Below are 19,355 nucleotides of genomic sequence, written 5' to 3'. Positions count from 1 at the left end.
GAAGGCAGAGGCTTAACCCACTGAGCCACCCAGGCACCCCAAAAAGTTCGAATTTTTTAATACTGTTTCAATTTTATCAAGTAGGCGATTTTTTTTTTTTTAAGATTTTATTTATTTATTTGACAGAGATCACAAGCAGGCAGAGAGACAGGCAGAGAGAGGAGGAAGCAGGCTCCCTGCCGAGCAGAGAGCCCGATGCGGGGCTCGATCCCAGGACCCCGGGATCATGACCTGAGCCGAAGGCAGAGGCTTTAACCCACTGAGCCACCCAGGCGTCCCTCAAGTAGGCGATTTGATAGCCACAGAAACATTGCTTGAGTCCTCCTGTTTTTGCTAAACTTTGAGCTATTTCTGTAGGGCTCACAGTATAAGCAGTAAAAATTTAATATCTAAAAGTGACTTTATTTTTTGTGTTTCTTTTTTTACCAAACGTCAAGATGTTAGAAGATGAAGGAAATCTTTGGGATGAAAATCGTCAGTGAAACCTTATTTCTTCAGTTCCGCCCAACCATACTTTGAATGTTTTGAGTGAACGGTTGCTTGAGTTGCTGTTCATATTTTTTTCAATCTGAGATTCAGTTTTGAGTGAAATTATTTGTATTAATGGTCAGAGTTATAAAAATCTGGTATAATTTGATGAACTGTGAACTTCAGTTTGTAAGACGTATGAGTAGTATTAGTCTCTGAGGTTTTCACTGTAGGAAATTTTAATTCTTTTAGGATTCATGGGTTAAGATATTTTCCTTTTGCTACTCACACACAGACTGTATTCTTCCTTAATTAGAGCATTTTGTATTTAGTCAAGTATGGGACATGTTACAAACACACTTTCTTTTATTTCAAATGACTTTTGGTTTGTTTTAGTTCTGAAATTTAAGACAGAAGTAATATGTGCTTCTTGACCTCGATCCAGTTTCAAAAATGAAATATTTGAAGCCTAGCCAGAGTCACTGCAAGGATTTGTTTTCTTCCTGTTCACCTCTCTCCTGGGGACTAGCCCATTGCCAAAGCAAAACAGGGCAGATTCACCAGGAATCCCCACTGCCACTTGGAAAGCCGGATACCAGTTCCTGTCTCGCCGTCCCCTCAAGCTGTCAGAAGTGCTATTTGGCATCCCAGCTGTTTTCTCTGGAATCAGCAAATGTTCCTCAGCAAAAAATGGCTTCAGATACCAAGCTTACCTCTCAGGGCCTCTGTCCCTCCCCGTGTCCTGGCCTAGTGGTTTTTCACTGTCTTAGCTCACTGATGCCTTCCAGCATATGTCTTACAGTTTACGTGGCTCTTCTCATTGTTGTCAGAGATCGTCCACATTACCTGGAATTCGTATTATGGAAGCAGTAACATGCGTCTAGTTTAAAAAAAGACAAAGTTGACTTTTTAAATTAAAAAAGAGTATTTCTGTAAAGTAGTTTTTCAGATTTCCTTTACAGCTCTTTGCATACACTGTAGTGATCGATACATCTTCCTTCTGAAGTCTGCTATTTATATCACATCCGCATTAATAATGTATTGTAGATGTGTTGTGATTTCTGCCCTTTAGGACAACATCAGCATAATGTTGATTTATTTTGAAGAAAAATGTCTTCCAAATTTTTGGAGCTAAGAAAGGGAAACAAGCAAACAAAAAATGTTCCTTCCAAGATTGTGAAACCTTTGCTTGAAGAACATTACCGTTTCTCAGAAGGTTCTAACAGTGCATGGCATAGTATAATAAGTGTAATTCTATACTTTGGTGTCACAGAGATCAATACCCTTAGCCTTACAGCAATTTAATTCCACTCTAAGAAGAACTTTCTTGGTTCCTATGAACATTATATTCCTTTTATTAGAAGCATCTCTGTCTCTCTAATTCAACCTATACACAAACCTCCTTTATTTTACTTAGTAGCGCTTGGCTCTAGTTTGCATTTACATCCGTCCTAATACGAGTAGAGATACATGGCCAAGTGTTGTAATATCTGGAAATGAATTTGCAACCTAGCTCCAGATTTTGTCTCTAAGCATTCAGATATTCAAATATTTGAGGGCCCATCATCTGTCTGGTACGTAAATTGGTCTGGGAATATAGTAGGAAGCAAAACAGACAAAAATCCCTACTTTGACTGAGTGTATAGTTGAGTGGGAAGAGACTGGTACACTTATAAAGACTATAAAGAAAATAAATCTTGAATTTATATATAATTTTGAAAATATGTGTTTCTGTATAGAATAATAAAGGCAGGGATTGGAAAAGTTGGAATACTATGGTTTCAGGGAATGGGGAAATGTAAAAATTTTAAACAGGATGGTTAGGGAAGACCCCTCCTGAGAGTGTGATACGGAGTTTGTCTATATCTAGGCCCCTTGCCGAGCACTTGTATATCCTTTATCTCCTGGCATCTTCATAGTGGTCATTGTACTTGGTTACGGGTCAGTTGTATTTTGACCTGTGGTCAGCATCCTTTGTTGGCAAACCCTCCTGTCCTTACTTAACAGTTTGGATTTGGTGGAGTATAGTCAGTCGGTCACTGTCCATTCTTAGGGCACACAAAATATTTCTGTAAATGTTTGTTGATTAATAAAATATTAAATGATCAAAGAAACAGTGGGATATTTTCTCTTGTATCTCGAATACCTGATGGCTTAAAGTCAGTTTTTTAAGCAGGCTTTCCTTGCTTTATTAGGAAGTTTGTCATGGCTGTGTGTGCAAAACTTCACCCGCTCATACAGGTCTGTGAACAAAGGGAAAGAATTAGGTGGCAGTTGTGGCTACTTTGGGGGAAGAGGACACCAGCTCCTCCACGGCTTTCCAAGTGTAGCTTAGTTTGTTGTTTTGAAGGCTTTTCCATGTGAGTTCTAATTTGGTAATTCTAAAGAGAAGGGATAAGTGTTTGATCTGTGTTTGGCCTTAGCGTTCTGCTATAACTTTATTTGTTTTGGCAGTTTCGGTATACTTGAAACGAAGCAAAATGATCTGGTAGAAGTTTTTCAGTGCATTCAATGCATTCCAGCACTGGTGCCTGCACTACTGAGTATTAATAAGCTATAGAGTTAGTGGTATTATTGTATAAATTTTTTTTTATTATGACTGTTGAACATTGGAACATTCCATTGGTTCTAAGGAGGTATTTCTGGAGAGTATTGACTCCTTATGTAAATTTGGGTTAAAATTAATTTTTCAGCAATAAGGGATAGGTTTCTTTTTTCTAGTAGAAAATACATAGATATTTTATGTAGACTTTAAAGTGTGTGTGTGTGTGTGTGTGTGTGTGTGTTGAATAAAAGGTGACATTCTGTAACATTTAAGTCGATATTTCATAGTTTCTGTGGCATAACATATATTTTCTTTTCGTTCAGCTTCCATGTTGTGGCCTCCAAGGGGAATCTTGAATGTTTGAATGCCGTCCTTATGCATGGAGTTGACATCGCCACCAGCGACACTGCAGGTCGGTTGCCGCCATAGTCGGTTATAAAACAGAAAGGGAGGACAAGCCTTGTCCACTGCCAGCGTTCTTCAGACCGAACTGTGATTTAGAGAGAGACACTCTCAATTTTCTGTTTTTTTAAATGGTTTAGAAAAAGTTCACTTTTGAGGTATCATTGTTGGTCTCAGAGAGGTAAAGCACAGGGAATTGAGACAGGATTGCTGATCTGATAAGCATTTGGAGACCTGAGGTCCAGTGCTGGTCTTCATAATATTATAGGATCCTAAAGTCTCAAGAGTTCGAAGAGCCTTTAGGGGCCATTTAGTTTGTACTCATATACTCTTGACTCTATGATTCCTTGCTGTCATGAGGTCGTTCGTGTTTGGTTGGACATTTCTCATGATGGGAACCTAATTGCTTTGCAACAGCGACAGCACGACCAAGAATGATCATAGCAAGAAGAGCTGACATGGCACATGGCACTCTGCCGCGCACTTTACATGCACTAACTCCCTGTCTTCTCATAGCATCGCAGTGAGGCTGCGAGGCCCTGAGCCAACCATTTAGTAACTGGCCCGGGGTCCTTCAGTAGATGCACGGCGGTTGGAGTCTGTGTCCTTACCCGGCATGCTTTTTACAAGGAGATCTGTTCTGTGTTTGGTTAGCTCTATTTGTAAAAAAAATTATTTCTTGTAGGCAGTTTTAAGTCTCTTTCTTACTATGCCTTCTGCTTAAACTTAGTTGTACCATGTCTGGCTTTTAAAATCTTACAGCGTAAGTTTGTCTGCACAGCACAAGACAGACCTCTTCAGTTTGTGTGCTGGTTTTCTTAGGATAACCATTCTCAATTCTCTTGACAGCTTCTTCCTCTGCAGTTCTGCTTTGTTATTCAGTCAAATATAGGCAGTGACTTAGGGCCAGAATTTCCTTAACAACTTTAATGTTTTATCCTGTGATTCCATATAGAGACAAATAATGAACACATTACAATAAAACCAGCACTGTGTTTAGAAATGGAAGGGAGGCAGAGGAAAAGAGAGATTTCAATGAGGAGAATCTTTACCTAAAGGTCTATCAAATTTTGTATTGAAGACCAAACTCTATCTGCCACCTTTGAAGGAGGAACAAAAGAATATGTTAATTACTGGGAGGACTGGGTGGCTCAGTTGGTTAAGCATCTGCCCTCAGCTCAGGTCATGATTCCAGAGTCTTGGGATCAAGTCCCACATCCTGCTCCTTGCTCAGCAAGGAGCCTGCTTCTCCCTCTGCCTGCTGCTTCCCCTGCTTGTGGGCTCTCTCTCTGACAAATAAATAAAATCTTAAAAGGAAAAAAAAAAGTAAATTACTTACGAAAGCATTCCATTGATGTAGAGGAATATTTATAGAAATTTTGGACTAACCATATACCTCTAGAGTTTATTTATTTGTTGTTCTGATTCTAATTTAAACAAGTATCTATCTTATTTTTTGTCTGTATTTTTTCTGCTCTGGATATTTTTGCCTAGTGACTTTTGCCCTCCCTCCTTCAGTGCAAATCAAGCTTAAATGCTTTCCCAGGCGCAGCAGACATCATTTTGTATGCTGCAGCCTGACATACTGTGCCTAAAGTCTTTGTCTTCTGTTTTAGCTGTTGTTTAGTTATATTTGTATTTGCCTTGTTTTACTGTTTTTGTCTTTAGTGTTGTCCTTTCCTGAGGACAAGGACCTTGTCTTATTTGCTGTAATATTGTCTATTATAATCCAGATGTGAATATTCAATAATAATTTGATAAAAAAATTTATGTATTTTATCTTAACTCCTTCATTTGCTAGCAGTACGAAAGTATATTGAAAATAATCATATTTCAAGTAAGCGTGGTTTTGGTTTTGAGGTATTTATGACTCAGGTCTTACCACATAGGCACCTTGGGTGTAATTCATAGTGTTGTGCTTTAGATTTGATATTCGTTTTTTTACTGCATCATCTCAAGTGGCTGGATTTGGGTTTGGCTAAGGAAATACCCCACCGGACGTTTTTATGTGACCCATTGTGTTGAACACCAGGGACTGTCCCTACCATCCTACTCCATACTCTCTCTTACTTTGCGTGTAAATGATAGTTTTCTTTGTCACTTTTTCACAGTCAGTAGCAAATTGAAATATGAAATCATTACATCTGACTTATTTGTAACTAGAGAATGTTTAGGTATGGATGAATGTGTTGTTCCTGTACTTGGTTAAAAAGGCCTGGACTCACTGCTATTTGTTCTATAACCTGGTTGGTCAGTACACAGAAGTGATCAGATCCAAGAAAACTTAATCCACTTATCTAAACTCATATAAAACCTAGTGAAGGTTGGAAGTTGAAGTCAGTGTACTCCTTCACCTAGGATGAACAGAATACAAATGACTTCTCTTCTAGCAAAAGGGTCTGTCAGTGAAGTCAGATCATTTTTTGAGAGGTTTGTGAAGTGAGAGGAAAGTTAAGAGCATGAAACATTGAAAGATGGAATGGCCTGGTGAAACCCTTTTATCTTTCACTATCCAATGAGATGTATGCGTGAAGAAATGCAATTAGGAGAAATCATGTTTGGAGGTAGAATGTTGTCTGCAACTTTACCTTTTTCAGTGTTCAGAGTTAACCTTTCCGATGATTTGTTTCCTTTAAAATGGCACATTTTAATACACATTATATTTGAACGAGTTGTCTGATTTTCAGAGACACAGTCTTAGTGAACTTTGAATTTAAGTTGAAAATTAGTTTCTTTGACTTACCTCTCTTAACTTCCTGTATTTTAGCGTCCACACTGCCTGTTTAGAAATATTATGAGAAATCTAGGTATCTTTCTTGCTCTCCAATTCCCATTCTCTTTTTCTCCTCTTCCTCTCTCTCCCTCCTGTCTTTCCTGGTTGACTTTAATTACTTACTCTGTCCCAGGCACTGTTCTAGGTATTGGAGATACCGTGGTGAATAAGACAAAGTTCTTGATCTTTATGTGTTTGTAGATTTAATTTTTCTTCCCACCTTCATTGTTTTGGTGTGTACATTATCTCATACTACAATGAAAGCGTGCTTATAAATTAAGCATCTTGTCAACTAATCTTGGAAAAATGAATCACATTTCTATGGAAAATTCGCTTGTGAAGAAAATAACTGTTCACATATGTCTTAAATTATTATTATTTTTTAATAGGAAGAAATGCTCTTCACCTGGCTGCGAAATATGGGCATGCATTGTGTCTACAAAAACTTCTACAGGTAGTAAAACTGGTTAATACTTTGTCTTTACTATTTTGACTGCTAATAATGTGTTTTCAGTGTGTTTTTGGAATTTGAGATCAAAGAAAATAGTAGGTTAATTCTGACTGTTAGCTTACATAATTTCTTTTCCATCATTTGTGAAAGAATGTGAACAATAAAAAGCAAAAACTCTGAGGGAAGTGAATCACATAACTCACTGTATTAAAAATAAATAACAAAGGCTTGACCTTCCTGTTGACATTAGCGGGAGACTGGAATTTTCTGTTGTCTGGTCTATGACATAAAGTGATATGGCATAGGAGCTATATATTTCTCTGTAAACATCAGTCACTTAGACTACGTGATATGATATTGACACCGCTCGTTAAACTTCTAGTCAGGCAGCCACAGAACTCCTTGAACTAGTGGGCTGAAGAAAATTTTCAGTTAAAGGGTCCGGTCCTCCATTTCTAGAAACATTGTTACTAATAAGTTTCATAGCAGAACTCATTTGTTTTTCCTGATTCAGTTGTTCAAATTTTAACCCTTGGTGAGAAAAAAAACCCCAAACAATAACAGTTTCTACATCCCATGCTATTATAATGTACCATATGGTTTCCGGTTTGGTGGAAAACTTGAATTTACAGTATAATGTTATTAGATTTGTTTCATGTCAAAATATTTAGTGGCTTGTCTAGTAGTCCTTAGGTTTTTTGATAAATGGAATATTTTAAGATTAAATAACAGCTGTTCATCTGAGTCTAGTTGTTTAACTTTAAGGTAAAACTCTCCCAGCTGACTAAGTTTCTGTGTTTTAACAGTACAATTGTCCCACTGAACACGTAGATCTTCAGGGAAGAACTGCACTTCACGATGCAGGTAAGTGAGGGTTTCACTGGGGTATAGCCAATATTTGTTAAAACGGCTTGGCATTGAAATTCATTTCCAAGTTTTAATATGCATACATTTGTATAATTCATGGAGAAACAATATTACGAAGTGTTTGTATACATGAATATGAAATTTATTTGATTGTACAGCTTAAAAAGATTCATTCGGCCAAGGCTGGTTTGCTAGATCCTAGAAGTCCAGAGATAAATAAACATGATCCTGCTCTCAAGGAAGCTCTAAGCACTGTGTCACTCTGGGGGTTGGGGGGAGGGGTAGGGAGGGAGGGATCTGGTGGAGAAATGGGAAGATGATTTTTTTTTCCCTTAAAAACTATATTTACCTAATTAACATGTCTGAACACCATTTTTCTCATCTGCAAAATAAAGTTAATACTACTGCAGTAAGTGGTTTATAATTAAATTATAAATAGTGCCTGGCATGTCATAATTTCTTAATTAATGGTGGTGGTAGCTGTTGGGTTAGGCCTTGGTGCTAAATTTCATATCACTGTTATGTACTGTATTTAAAAAAAATTATATTCGTACTTTCATAGATTTTATTGATCATACTTGTGTATTTAAATTTATCTGCATTATTCTTCAGTGGTCTTAAAGACAAAAGTTAGATATTAAGTGTTTTTGGACTGTACCACAGTCAGACCTCTGGCCTGACTCTTCTCAGTCTGACATTCCTACCGTTTACTGGAAAGCCAAAGTGAAGTAGTTACCCTCGCTTGTCATGTTTATGGAATATCTGAAGTAAATAAAAGTGGTCTTCATTAAAAATGGAATAGACTGCAAATTTCCTTCAAACTTCGGGGCCTTAATTTATTTCAGCTTTTTTCTTTTTATGTTTTACGTGCTTTTGTGATAGTTTAATTTTTTACATAAAGGTGTTTGTTTGTTTGTTTTGTATAAAGTGGTGGTATTTGCAAAGTATTTTCATATGCATTGTTGTTTGAGCCTCACAATGACCCCAGTGTGGTTTTTGTGTTTGAGGAGAAATGCCTTACCCTTTGTTCTGTGGGCCCTAGCTCTGCCTTCTGGGAGGTTCTTACTTGTCCATTATTCTCTAAGGTCACAGGTAAATTGCATGGCAGCAAGCATGTCCTCTGTAGAGGGAGCTTAAGGGCTGGAACAATCATGAGTGTTAGCAAGGGCCTTCTGGGACCTTGCATAGTACGGTTCCCCTAAAACCTTGGTCGGCTGTCTGGTTCCCCTAAAACCTTGGTCGGCTGTCTGGTTTATTTGTTGCCAGCTGTTTCCATTTGTCCATCTCCAAAGTTACTTCCTGGACATGAAGTTCTTAACCATCCTTTAGTTCTCGTTTTTGTTTGTAGAGTCATGACTCTGCCTCGTTTAATGGCGGCCACCTCACAGCCATCTGAAATAATACTTTTGAATGGGATTATAATGTCCTTACCATGATATTTATTCCAAGACCAAATTTTTTTTTTTCTCCTTAGTGGGAGAAAAGTTGTGACCAACAATAGTGGTATATCTTGCTGTTTGACGCAGAGAAGCAGTTGGCTTCCCCACATCTCCGAGGTCCCAAATATATGTGTTCATAAACTGGCTAATTCTTGCTTGACCTGTGTCTTTCTCACCAGACCTTGCTGAAAGTAAGCAACTGCCAATGTGCACTAAATTTTTGGCTGTTTTCTATGGCTTCACCTTGAAAGGCTTCATTGTCACATGGTACACCTTCTAAATAATGATGGCCGATATAGCTCTTTCAAAAGTTTTGCCATAGTGTGAGAAAAATCACAAGATTTCTAGCCTGAAATATGTTTAGTCACTACTTAGTTCCCAACCACTAAATCAGTGCTGTATGATTTATGGATTTATTGTAATAGCACCGAACTCCTGATAGCAGTTTTGTCTCAGTTAGAGATAAGGCTAGGCTTCTGTGACAAAGACATTATAAAAGAACACTGGCTTAACAAACCCCACAGGATTGCTTTCTTTCCTGTCCTAGTCCCGGTGTTTAGAGGGGCTTGTGCCTCTGCTCCCTGTGGCCATTCAGGGACCAAGATTCCTTCCATTTTTCCGTTCTGCCTTAAGCTAGGGTGTTATCCTCATCTTTAAGGCTGAAGCTGATAGCAGGCACTTCTGTTTTCCTGCTCACAGGAAGGGGAAAAATCATGGAGGAATGTATAAACCATTCTTTTAAGCCCTAGAGTCAGAAGGTAGCACACATCTCTCCTGTCACATTCCACTGGTGAGATTTAATGCACATGGTCATGCCTGCATGCAAGCATGCAAGGGAGTCTGGGAACTGTGGTCTCCAAGTGAGCCCCCAGGTCCCCCCACCCCCAGCTTCGTTACCGTGGAAGAAAGGGTGACCACACTTGGGTGAATGGCTGCCACTCTCCACCATAGCACCTTTAATGCTGACTTTACTAGTTCAATATATTGTAGCTCTGGAATGTATTGTGCTTTACATTGTTTCATTCTTATTTTCAATTGGGTGGGAATGGTTGTTAGTTTTAGAATTTCTGGATTAATGTATTCAGTTTCAGTTTATCTTTTTAAAAAAACTCATGGGGAGTTGAAACACAATCCTATTTTATGATGTTAACAGTAATTTTTTTCCTAATACAAATATGAACTCTAGTGTTGGTTGGAAAAAAAGCAGTGTGTGGTTTAACAATATAATTTTTAGCAAAATGACCCTGCTTTGCATCATCAAAGGCAGACATTGCAATCTATGAACTATAGGAGTTAAACCTTTTTTACTGTGACTCTTATATGATTCATTAAAAAAAGAAAAAAATTGAGCTAACCCTTCAAGGATCAGGTCAGTTGTAGCCCACATTTAAGAATATATTCTAAGTAGAAAATTTAAATTTGATTTTTATTTCTATGTTTACACTTAGGGTAGAAGTATATTGTCTTCTTTAAGGGTGACAATATTTGTTGGTCCCAATAAATTGTACAACATTTATAAAATGATCTGGTCTAACCCATTTTCTACAATAGGTACTTAAAATGCTAAACTAAGAAGTGGACGATGTGAAGCTTGGTAGTTTAGAAATTGTAGAACTTATGCCTTATATGGACATAGCAAAGCACCATGTGTCTTACCAACAGATGTTCACCATTTATCATTTTCCTTTGCTCCTCAAAGCCATGGCAGACTGTCCTTCCAGCATACAGCTGCTTTGTGACCATGGGGCCTCCGTGAATGCCAAAGATGTGGTGAGTCCGTGTATGCTTATTGTCATTTCAACTCGTGTATTCAAACTTTTATGTTTTGGGAGATTTGTTGTCTTAATGCTGTTTTATTTTTCTTGTTGCTTAGGATGGGCGGACACCACTGGTTCTGGCTACTCAGATGTGTAGGCCAACAATATGTCAACTGCTGATAGATAGAGGAGCAGAGATTAATTCCAGAGACAAACAAAACAGGTAATTCTTTTATCACAGCTCTACAGACACCAGCTGGATTCACAGTGACTCTGAAACTCTGCCGCTGTGACTTGTCTTTTCCATCCCCCTTTGGATCTCTCTTTCCTTGGAATTAGCACCCACTTCTTTTTTTCTTGTCTTTCTTTCTTTTTTCCCCAGAGTCTGATGAAGGAAGAAGAGGGAAGTAGGGTAAATGTGGAATACAAGCAGTGATTAGAGCCTGTCTTCAGGTCAGAAAACCGAAGAAAGGAATTATATCCCAGTTATTTATTTTAAAGCTTTAAAACAATCTTTAGTGAAAAAACGGGCTCAGATAAGATAATGAGGGAGAACAATAAAAAATCACACCTATGGTCTGCTTCTTTGTTAGTCAGTCTTTTGGGAGTAAATGTTCTTGGGTGTCCTGGAGCTTGACGTTTTTCCGTTTTTTCCGTTTTTCCATATAGACTTTCTCCATGTGTTGGTTCTGCTTACCCTGACCAGGCATAGTGCTATCTCCTTCTCTGGAACCAAGTTCATTGCCACACCCTGAGGTTCCCTACATTTATTTTTGCTTCTGTGTTCATGTCATTTTAGTTGGTGTACACTAATACTTTACTGTCTGTAACTCTCTCCTTCCCTCCTCCAGGTCCAGTGAATCGTGGCGCCGCTATTACAATTTTCATGTTCATGGTCCTAGTGTTTCCAACAGTGATGTATCTGAAATACATCCTATCCCCAAGTTGGAGCATTATAATAATTCATAACAAATTTTTGGGACTTTGTAAATGATTACTAGTAAAACTGTTGGTTTCTTCTGACTTAATTTTATTCTTCTAAACATGTATCCTTTTTTTTTGTAGTTCACTGGAAGTAAATAGGTATAATAAAAGTCTTCAGATGTCAGATTTTATAGCTCTACTTGTTTTTATTGTTTAGACCTTTCAAAGGAGGAAATTCTTAAGCAATTAAGTCATTAATGTGATTATTAAGGAAGTGGCTTTTTTGCATTACTTTGTTTTTGCAGATACTATAATCTGGTTTCAACCATTACTAAGAATATTGGGTTTAAAGTAAAGTTTAGGATCATAGAGGGATGATCTGGTTGTTCCATGTATAATGCCTAATTTTTTTTAAAGATCCTATATTCTCCCAAGCACTTTGGAATAGCGCGCACACGCGCTGCCGAGCAGAGAGCCCGATGCGGGGCTCGATCCCAGGACCCCGGGATCATGACCTGAGCCGAAGGCAGAGGCTTTAACCCACTGAGCCACCCAGGCGTCCCTCAAGTAGGCGATTTGATAGCCACAGAAACATTGCTTGAGTCCTCCTGTTTTTGCTAAACTTTGAGCTATTTCTGTAGGGCTCACAGTATAAGCAGTAAAAATTTAATATCTAAAAGTGACTTTATTTTTTGTGTTTCTTTTTTTACCAAACGTCAAGATGTTAGAAGATGAAGGAAATCTTTGGGATGAAAATCGTCAGTGAAACCTTATTTCTTCAGTTCCGCCCAACCATACTTTGAATGTTTTGAGTGAACGGTTGCTTGAGTTGCTGTTCATATTTTTTTCAATCTGAGATTCAGTTTTGAGTGAAATTATTTGTATTAATGGTCAGAGTTATAAAAATCTGGTATAATTTGATGAACTGTGAACTTCAGTTTGTAAGACGTATGAGTAGTATTAGTCTCTGAGGTTTTCACTGTAGGAAATTTTAATTCTTTTAGGATTCATGGGTTAAGATATTTTCCTTTTGCTACTCACACACAGACTGTATTCTTCCTTAATTAGAGCATTTTGTATTTAGTCAAGTATGGGACATGTTACAAACACACTTTCTTTTATTTCAAATGACTTTTGGTTTGTTTTAGTTCTGAAATTTAAGACAGAAGTAATATGTGCTTCTTGACCTCGATCCAGTTTCAAAAATGAAATATTTGAAGCCTAGCCAGAGTCACTGCAAGGATTTGTTTTCTTCCTGTTCACCTCTCTCCTGGGGACTAGCCCATTGCCAAAGCAAAACAGGGCAGATTCACCAGGAATCCCCACTGCCACTTGGAAAGCCGGATACCAGTTCCTGTCTCGCCGTCCCCTCAAGCTGTCAGAAGTGCTATTTGGCATCCCAGCTGTTTTCTCTGGAATCAGCAAATGTTCCTCAGCAAAAAATGGCTTCAGATACCAAGCTTACCTCTCAGGGCCTCTGTCCCTCCCCGTGTCCTGGCCTAGTGGTTTTTCACTGTCTTAGCTCACTGATGCCTTCCAGCATATGTCTTACAGTTTACGTGGCTCTTCTCATTGTTGTCAGAGATCGTCCACATTACCTGGAATTCGTATTATGGAAGCAGTAACATGCGTCTAGTTTAAAAAAAGACAAAGTTGACTTTTTAAATTAAAAAAGAGTATTTCTGTAAAGTAGTTTTTCAGATTTCCTTTACAGCTCTTTGCATACACTGTAGTGATCGATACATCTTCCTTCTGAAGTCTGCTATTTATATCACATCCGCATTAATAATGTATTGTAGATGTGTTGTGATTTCTGCCCTTTAGGACAACATCAGCATAATGTTGATTTATTTTGAAGAAAAATGTCTTCCAAATTTTTGGAGCTAAGAAAGGGAAACAAGCAAACAAAAAATGTTCCTTCCAAGATTGTGAAACCTTTGCTTGAAGAACATTACCGTTTCTCAGAAGGTTCTAACAGTGCATGGCATAGTATAATAAGTGTAATTCTATACTTTGGTGTCACAGAGATCAATACCCTTAGCCTTACAGCAATTTAATTCCACTCTAAGAAGAACTTTCTTGGTTCCTATGAACATTATATTCCTTTTATTAGAAGCATCTCTGTCTCTCTAATTCAACCTATACACAAACCTCCTTTATTTTACTTAGTAGCGCTTGGCTCTAGTTTGCATTTACATCCGTCCTAATACGAGTAGAGATACATGGCCAAGTGTTGTAATATCTGGAAATGAATTTGCAACCTAGCTCCAGATTTTGTCTCTAAGCATTCAGATATTCAAATATTTGAGGGCCCATCATCTGTCTGGTACGTAAATTGGTCTGGGAATATAGTAGGAAGCAAAACAGACAAAAATCCCTACTTTGACTGAGTGTATAGTTGAGTGGGAAGAGACTGGTACACTTATAAAGACTATAAAGAAAATAAATCTTGAATTTATATATAATTTTGAAAATATGTGTTTCTGTATAGAATAATAAAGGCAGGGATTGGAAAAGTTGGAATACTATGGTTTCAGGGAATGGGGAAATGTAAAAATTTTAAACAGGATGGTTAGGGAAGACCCCTCCTGAGAGTGTGATACGGAGTTTGTCTATATCTAGGCCCCTTGCCGAGCACTTGTATATCCTTTATCTCCTGGCATCTTCATAGTGGTCATTGTACTTGGTTACGGGTCAGTTGTATTTTGACCTGTGGTCAGCATCCTTTGTTGGCAAACCCTCCTGTCCTTACTTAACAGTTTGGATTTGGTGGAGTATAGTCAGTCGGTCACTGTCCATTCTTAGGGCACACAAAATATTTCTGTAAATGTTTGTTGATTAATAAAATATTAAATGATCAAAGAAACAGTGGGATATTTTCTCTTGTATCTCGAATACCTGATGGCTTAAAGTCAGTTTTTTAAGCAGGCTTTCCTTGCTTTATTAGGAAGTTTGTCATGGCTGTGTGTGCAAAACTTCACCCGCTCATACAGGTCTGTGAACAAAGGGAAAGAATTAGGTGGCAGTTGTGGCTACTTTGGGGGAAGAGGACACCAGCTCCTCCACGGCTTTCCAAGTGTAGCTTAGTTTGTTGTTTTGAAGGCTTTTCCATGTGAGTTCTAATTTGGTAATTCTAAAGAGAAGGGATAAGTGTTTGATCTGTGTTTGGCCTTAGCGTTCTGCTATAACTTTATTTGTTTTGGCAGTTTCGGTATACTTGAAACGAAGCAAAATGATCTGGTAGAAGTTTTTCAGTGCATTCAATGCATTCCAGCACTGGTGCCTGCACTACTGAGTATTAATAAGCTATAGAGTTAGTGGTATTATTGTATAAATTTTTTTTTATTATGACTGTTGAACATTGGAACATTCCATTGGTTCTAAGGAGGTATTTCTGGAGAGTATTGACTCCTTATGTAAATTTGGGTTAAAATTAATTTTTCAGCAATAAGGGATAGGTTTCTTTTTTCTAGTAGAAAATACATAGATATTTTATGTAGACTTTAAAGTGTGTGTGTGTGTGTGTGTGTGTGTGTGTTGAATAAAAGGTGACATTCTGTAACATTTAAGTCGATATTTCATAGTTTCTGTGGCATAACATATATTTTCTTTTCGTTCAGCTTCCATGTTGTGGCCTCCAAGGGGAATCTTGAATGTTTGAATGCCGTCCTTATGCATGGAGTTGACATCGCCACCAGCGACACTGCAGGTCGGTTGCCGCCATAGTCGGTTATAAAACAGAAAGGGAGGACAAGCCTTGTCCACTGCCAGCGTTCTTCAGACCGAACTGTGATTTAGAGAGAGACACTCTCAATTTTCTGTTTTTTTAAATGGTTTAGAAAAAGTTCACTTTTGAGGTATCATTGTTGGTCTCAGAGAGGTAAAGCACAGGGAATTGAGACAGGATTGCTGATCTGATAAGCATTTGGAGACCTGAGGTCCAGTGCTGGTCTTCATAATATTATAGGATCCTAAAGTCTCAAGAGTTCGAAGAGCCTTTAGGGGCCATTTAGTTTGTACTCATATACTCTTGACTCTATGATTCCTTGCTGTCATGAGGTCGTTCGTGTTTGGTTGGACATTTCTCATGATGGGAACCTAATTGCTTTGCAACAGCGACAGCACGACCAAGAATGATCATAGCAAGAAGAGCTGACATGGCACATGGCACTCTGCCGCGCACTTTACATGCACTAACTCCCTGTCTTCTCATAGCATCGCAGTGAGGCTGCGAGGCCCTGAGCCAACCATTTAGTAACTGGCCCGGGGTCCTTCAGTAGATGCACGGCGGTTGGAGTCTGTGTCCTTACCCGGCATGCTTTTTACAAGGAGATCTGTTCTGTGTTTGGTTAGCTCTATTTGTAAAAAAAATTATTTCTTGTAGGCAGTTTTAAGTCTCTTTCTTACTATGCCTTCTGCTTAAACTTAGTTGTACCATGTCTGGCTTTTAAAATCTTACAGCGTAAGTTTGTCTGCACAGCACAAGACAGACCTCTTCAGTTTGTGTGCTGGTTTTCTTAGGATAACCATTCTCAATTCTCTTGACAGCTTCTTCCTCTGCAGTTCTGCTTTGTTATTCAGTCAAATATAGGCAGTGACTTAGGGCCAGAATTTCCTTAACAACTTTAATGTTTTATCCTGTGATTCCATATAGAGACAAATAATGAACACATTACAATAAAACCAGCACTGTGTTTAGAAATGGAAGGGAGGCAGAGGAAAAGAGAGATTTCAATGAGGAGAATCTTTACCTAAAGGTCTATCAAATTTTGTATTGAAGACCAAACTCTATCTGCCACCTTTGAAGGAGGAACAAAAGAATATGTTAATTACTGGGAGGACTGGGTGGCTCAGTTGGTTAAGCATCTGCCCTCAGCTCAGGTCATGATTCCAGAGTCTTGGGATCAAGTCCCACATCCTGCTCCTTGCTCAGCAAGGAGCCTGCTTCTCCCTCTGCCTGCTGCTTCCCCTGCTTGTGGGCTCTCTCTCTGACAAATAAATAAAATCTTAAAAGGAAAAAAAAAAGTAAATTACTTACGAAAGCATTCCATTGATGTAGAGGAATATTTATAGAAATTTTGGACTAACCATATACCTCTAGAGTTTATTTATTTGTTGTTCTGATTCTAATTTAAACAAGTATCTATCTTATTTTTTGTCTGTATTTTTTCTGCTCTGGATATTTTTGCCTAGTGACTTTTGCCCTCCCTCCTTCAGTGCAAATCAAGCTTAAATGCTTTCCCAGGCGCAGCAGACATCATTTTGTATGCTGCAGCCTGACATACTGTGCCTAAAGTCTTTGTCTTCTGTTTTAGCTGTTGTTTAGTTATATTTGTATTTGCCTTGTTTTACTGTTTTTGTCTTTAGTGTTGTCCTTTCCTGAGGACAAGGACCTTGTCTTATTTGCTGTAATATTGTCTATTATAATCCAGATGTGAATATTCAATAATAATTTGATAAAAAAATTTATGTATTTTATCTTAACTCCTTCATTTGCTAGCAGTACGAAAGTATATTGAAAATAATCATATTTCAAGTAAGCGTGGTTTTGGTTTTGAGGTATTTATGACTCAGGTCTTACCACATAGGCACCTTGGGTGTAATTCATAGTGTTGTGCTTTAGATTTGATATTCGTTTTTTTACTGCATCATCTCAAGTGGCTGGATTTGGGTTTGGCTAAGGAAATACCCCACCGGACGTTTTTATGTGACCCATTGTGTTGAACACCAGGGACTGTCCCTACCATCCTACTCCATACTCTCTCTTACTTTGCGTGTAAATGATAGTTTTCTTTGTCACTTTTTCACAGTCAGTAGCAAATTGAAATATGAAATCATTACATCTGACTTATTTGTAACTAGAGAATGTTTAGGTATGGATGAATGTGTTGTTCCTGTACTTGGTTAAAAAGGCCTGGACTCACTGCTATTTGTTCTATAACCTGGTTGGTCAGTACACAGAAGTGATCAGATCCAAGAAAACTTAATCCACTTATCTAAACTCATATAAAACCTAGTGAAGGTTGGAAGTTGAAGTCAGTGTACTCCTTCACCTAGGATGAACAGAATACAAATGACTTCTCTTCTAGCAAAAGGGTCTGTCAGTGAAGTCAGATCATTTTTTGAGAGGTTTGTGAAGTGAGAGGAAAGTTAAGAGCATGAAACATTGAAAGATGGAATGGCCTGGTGAAACCCTTTTATCTTTCACTATCCAATGAGATGTATGCGTGAAGAAATGCAATTAGGAGAAATCATGTTTGGAGGTAGAATGTTGTCTGCAACTTTACCTTTTTCAGTGTTCAGAGTTAACCTTTCCGATGATTTGTTTCCTTTAAAATGGCACATTTTAATACACATTATATTTGAACGAGTTGTCTGATTTTCAGAGACACAGTCTTAGTGAACTTTGAATTTAAGTTGAAAATTAGTTTCTTTGACTTACCTCTCTTAACTTCCTGTATTTTAGCGTCCACACTGCCTGTTTAGAAATATTATGAGAAATCTAGGTATCTTTCTTGCTCTCCAATTCCCATTCTCTTTTTCTCCTCTTCCTCTCTCTCCCTCCTGTCTTTCCTGGTTGACTTTAATTACTTACTCTGTCCCAGGCACTGTTCTAGGTATTGGAGATACCGTGGTGAATAAGACAAAGTTCTTGATCTTTATGTGTTTGTAGATTTAATTTTTCTTCCCACCTTCATTGTTTTGGTGTGTACATTATCTCATACTACAATGAAAGCGTGCTTATAAATTAAGCATCTTGTCAACTAATCTTGGAAAAATGAATCACATTTCTATGGAAAATTCGCTTGTGAAGAAAATAACTGTTCACATATGTCTTAAATTATTATTATTTTTTAATAGGAAGAAATGCTCTTCACCTGGCTGCGAAATATGGGCATGCATTGTGTCTACAAAAACTTCTACAGGTAGTAAAACTGGTTAATACTTTGTCTTTACTATTTTGACTGCTAATAATGTGTTTTCAGTGTGTTTTTGGAATTTGAGATCAAAGAAAATAGTAGGTTAATTCTGACTGTTAGCTTACATAATTTCTTTTCCATCATTTGTGAAAGAATGTGAACAATAAAAAGCAAAAACTCTGAGGGAAGTGAATCACATAACTCACTGTATTAAAAATAAATAACAAAGGCTTGACCTTCCTGTTGACATTAGCGGGAGACTGGAATTTTCTGTTGTCTGGTCTATGACATAAAGTGATATGGCATAGGAGCTATATATTTCTCTGTAAACATCAGTCACTTAGACTACGTGATATGATATTGACACCGCTCGTTAAACTTCTAGTCAGGCAGCCACAGAACTCCTTGAACTAGTGGGCTGAAGAAAATTTTCAGTTAAAGGGTCCGGTCCTCCATTTCTAGAAACATTGTTACTAATAAGTTTCATAGCAGAACTCATTTGTTTTTCCTGATTCAGTTGTTCAAATTTTAACCCTTGGTGAGAAAAAAAACCCCAAACAATAACAGTTTCTACATCCCATGCTATTATAATGTACCATATGGTTTCCGGTTTGGTGGAAAACTTGAATTTACAGTATAATGTTATTAGATTTGTTTCATGTCAAAATATTTAGTGGCTTGTCTAGTAGTCCTTAGGTTTTTTGATAAATGGAATATTTTAAGATTAAATAACAGCTGTTCATCTGAGTCTAGTTGTTTAACTTTAAGGTAAAACTCTCCCAGCTGACTAAGTTTCTGTGTTTTAACAG

At 37.8% G+C, this 19,355-nt stretch overlaps 1 protein-coding gene across 2 annotated transcripts in view; it reads left to right on the top strand.

Moving 5' to 3' along the window:
* LOC111153225 (uveal autoantigen with coiled-coil domains and ankyrin repeats) overlaps positions 1-19,355 on the top strand; it is a 103,254-nt gene that overhangs the window by 49,850 nt on the left and 34,049 nt on the right. For both annotated transcript variants that reach the window (XM_022512117.1, XM_022512118.1), the window contains exons 3-7: positions 3,337-3,425; positions 6,578-6,642; positions 7,446-7,503; positions 10,645-10,715; positions 10,819-10,925. In XM_022512117.1, coding sequence (XP_022367825.1) covers positions 3,337-3,425; positions 6,578-6,642; positions 7,446-7,503; positions 10,645-10,715; positions 10,819-10,925 — 390 coding nt within the window. The remainder of the gene's footprint in view (positions 1-3,336; positions 3,426-6,577; positions 6,643-7,445; positions 7,504-10,644; positions 10,716-10,818; positions 10,926-19,355) is intronic.

The sequence above is a fragment of the Enhydra lutris genome, unplaced genomic scaffold, assembly GCF_002288905.1.
Source record: "Enhydra lutris kenyoni isolate GAN:26980312 unplaced genomic scaffold, ASM228890v2 scaffoldscaffold31, whole genome shotgun sequence".
In the NCBI taxonomy this organism is placed as follows: Eukaryota; Metazoa; Chordata; class Mammalia; order Carnivora; family Mustelidae; genus Enhydra; species Enhydra lutris.
Note: the sequence above shows the minus strand (reverse complement) of the source record. Positions and strands in the feature narration are given on the sequence as shown.